Raw genomic sequence first — 3,917 nt, 5'->3', positions numbered from 1 at the left:
GGCCCAGCAGTGAGCATAGCCAAAAGAAAGCACAGAAGCAAGCATGGCTGAGAGAAGGCCTGTCTATGGGAACAGCCAAGAAGAAGCTGTAAGCTGTCTTGGTTGGAAGGTATCCTAATTGAAGAACTGTATCCCATCTCCTAAGCTGTATCCTGTTACTTCTAAGTTGATTCTGATCTTGAGTTGTAGCCTGTTACTTCCCTAATAAACCATATAATCATGAGCATGGTCTTTGAGTTCCCTGTGACCACTGCAATGAATTACTGATCCCAGGAGAGAAGTAGAGAGTTCCATGGGAGAGGAGAGCTGGTGTCAGAAACAGGTTACAGTTGGAGAGTGGAAGTATGCTTCACCTTCACCTCATGGGAATCAGCTTTGTGCTGATGGTGACTCTTACCTCTCCTCATGGATATAGACAAGGTCTGACACTACTAGGTTACAATGTACTAAAAAATACTTCTCAAAGAGTCAGAGTGTGACTGTCACTATATTTGAGTAAAGTACTATTCATGGGCCACACAATGACACAAGAAAGTTATCAAACATGTATTCCTGGTTTTATTAAAGCATATGACTTCTCAAACAAATTCAACTTCTGTTATCAATCTGTCTATACTGGCACTAAGCAATGACAGTGAGCTATACCTTTTTATACAGAATGGTATTTTGCATTATATATCATAACCTATATATGACATTTCAAAGGTTGTGCTTTTGCAGAAAATCATAGCATGTTCACTGTATGTTTATGTTTATGGGAAACAAAATGCTATTTACCTGAAAATAAGAAAATAGGTAAGAAATCAACAACAGGCTCTCAAATTTACCTCAGGCTCATTTCACACCACTGCATCACAAGAAAGATATGTGAAATGACAGAGTGCATCCTGAAGAATCTCAAGCATATTGGATTGTAAGCTTTGCTTACTATTAAAATGCCTGACAATCTGATGTTCTAGACACCTGTAGACTAAAATAACTTAAAAGGTTACACTTAACTGTGTGATTGTTATCTTTTCAGTCTGTCACCATGTCATCTGAAAAAATTAATCCACTTATTTTTAAACAACAAACTCTTACTTAGAGGGAAATACATTATAATGTGACCACACAATTTCTTCCTTTTTTTAATTCAAAATTATAATCTTCTTTCCAGAAGGTCAGCAGTTCAAACTCACCAGCCGCTCCGTGGAAGATAGGATGATCTACTTCCATAAAGATTTATAACCTCGAAAACCCAGTGGGGTTTTTCAGAATCCACTCGATGGCAGTGAGTTTGGTCTGGTTTTTATGTTATCTATCAGGGAATTCATTCTACTTGGATCCATAAACAATAGTCATGGAAGCAGCAGTCAAAAAATCACATGATGTATTACACTGGGCAAATCTGCTGCAAAAGGACCTCTTTAAAGAGTTAAAGCAAAGACGTCACTTTGAAGACTAAGGTGGGTCTGATCCAAACTATGATATTTTCAATTGCCTCATATGCATTTGAAAGCTAGACAATGAATAAGACCAAAGAACTGTGCCTCTGAATTTGGGTAGTGGCAAAGAATACTGAAAATTCCACAGACTTACAGAAGAACAAACAAATCTATCCTGGAAGAAGTGTAGCCAGAATCCTCCTTAGAAGTGAGAATAGACAGGCTTCATCACAATTACTTTGTTCATGTTGTCAGAAGGGACCAGTCCCTAGAGAAGGATATCTTGCTTGGTAATGTAAAGGGTCAGTAAAAAGGGGAAGACCTTTAATGAGATGGGCTATCACAGTGAATACAACTACAGGCTCAAGCATAAAGATTATGAGGATGGCGCAGGACCAGGCAGTGTTTCGTTCTGTTGTACACAGGGTCACTATGAGTCAAAATTGACTTGATGGCACCTAACAACAACAATATATTATCTAGGAAGGATGGTGTAACACTGGACTAGGAATAAAAAGTCCTGGGTTTTAATCTTAAACTTTACCACACTCTAGTTTAGGTATGGCCCTGTCACTTACAAGCCATATGACCTTAAGCAAATTATTTCATCTGTCTGAGCTCTACTGACCCATCTGTAAATAAAGGTAACCAGCACTGTCTGCCCTACGATAGCATGAGATTGTTGTAAGGATCAAATGAGATAATGTATTTCAAAGAGTTTGTTAAATTGCATAGCATTAATGTTGTTATTATTATTATTATCATTACTATTATTACCCAGAGAAAACTGAAAGTTACATCTTAAAAAAAGTTAAAACAAGCATACTAATATGACTTGTAGCAATCAACATCACTTAATTCCTTATCATTGACTTCTTCCAAACAAAGTGTGACTAAGAAGACATTAACTTAATTTATCCTAAATAAATAGTTTTCATACCTGGCATAACAAAACACTTCCACATGTTGAATGGTCCTGTCTTTCCTACTAAGAGCAATGGCCTCTTCATTTTCAAGAATCTGCTTTTGCCATTCCAGGCTTTCATTTACAATGTCACTGCTTTCCTAAATAAGACACAGATGAGAAGTTTTAATTAGAGTAACTGAACCTATACACACAGACATGGGATCACTAGGCTAAGAAAAAGGACTGTGTATCACAGACGGAAAGTGAAGAGGAAAAGAATACGATGACAGAGTCAAAATCCTTGAGTAAAGAAGCATTAAAACAAAGCAAGTCCTAAAACTTTAGTTTTAAAACATGAAACCCATTACCAAATTTTAAAAAAGAAACAAACCAAAATAAAAAAAAAACTTTTCTGATCAGACAAGTAGGATATGCTTTTCTTCTGAGAATCTAGACTGAATTTTCTCATGCAAGCACTAAATATTCCTAAACATAAGGTGACCCTTACACATATTTCCCAAGGATGAGATTCAAAAAAGGATTTCTAATCATCTTAAATATACTAATATTTTAGAGATACAGATGAAACAGTCAACTGTCTACTTACACATTTACTTGCTCGACTTATACAGTTTGAACTATTACATGAAATGCTACTTTAAAAACATTGCTTATTCATATGAGGTGAACATTTACATTAGGTAGATACACTCCTTGGAGAGAACAATCATGGGAGAATAGAAGGGCTGTGTATGCACAGGGAGACAGCTTGGGGGTAGGAGTGCATGGAGGGAAGGACACAGGGAAGAGGTAACAATGGGAAGGAAGTAGGAAGGGAGCTATTGCATTGTGGTAAATTGTAGTCAATGTCATGAGACAAAGTGTATGTAAGCTGCTGTATGGAAAGTGAGTTTACTCTGTAAACGTTCACCCAAATCACAATTTTCTAAAAAAATTGCTTATTTCTCCATGCTTTCATTTTATGCACCTAAAATACGTACAATTAATCTTCACTGTAGCTTCAACATCAATGTCTTTGGCATCAATAGGGACAATTTCTGAGTCATGTATTCCATTAAATTAACTAGTACAACTATAATGGTTAGCATGGTGCTTGGCATATAGTAAGTGCTTAAAGATGTCTTAATTCTTAAGCTCTTGGTTGTCAACCAAAAGGCTGGAGGCTTGACCAACAAAAGCACCTCGAAATAAAGACTTGGTGATCTACTTCTGAAAAATAAGCCACTGAAAACCCTCAGGACCACAGTTCTACTCTGACACACATAAGGTTGCCATGAGTCAGCATCAACTTGATGGCAAGTGGTTTGGATTTTGTGGTTCATTATTATTCATAGCTAACTGAGTATAATTTTCTAGAATATATTATCTTCCTTTCCCAACTGTCTATACTGTTTGAGATAAAGCATTTTCTGACTCCATGTAATATGCTCTTCGTAGGCATTTCATTTCAAGCCGCAAGTACTATTTGCATAAAATTAGGAAATTTTTTAAACATGTCTCATAAAAACTGGCCAACTGCATATAACATAAACCACTTTACATACTACATTCTAAATGTTCTCTAA

General features: G+C 36.4%; 1 protein-coding gene across 1 annotated transcript in view; it reads right to left on the bottom strand.

Moving 5' to 3' along the window:
* CHM (CHM Rab escort protein) overlaps positions 1-3,917 on the bottom strand; it is a gene marked incomplete at its 5' end in the record, with an annotated part of 306,558 nt that overhangs the window by 227,735 nt on the left and 74,906 nt on the right. Inside the window, one exon of the mRNA XM_007957699.2 lies at positions 2,365-2,489. Coding sequence (XP_007955890.1) covers positions 2,365-2,489 — 125 coding nt within the window. The remainder of the gene's footprint in view (positions 1-2,364; positions 2,490-3,917) is intronic.

The sequence above is a fragment of the Orycteropus afer genome, unplaced genomic scaffold (genome assembly GCF_000298275.1).
Source record: "Orycteropus afer afer isolate SDZICR_OR568_19922 unplaced genomic scaffold, OryAfe1.0 scaffold00780, whole genome shotgun sequence".
Taxonomy (NCBI): Eukaryota; Metazoa; Chordata; class Mammalia; order Tubulidentata; family Orycteropodidae; genus Orycteropus; species Orycteropus afer.
The sequence above is the reverse complement of the archived record's forward strand: the minus strand, read 5'-3'. Positions and strand labels throughout refer to the sequence as shown.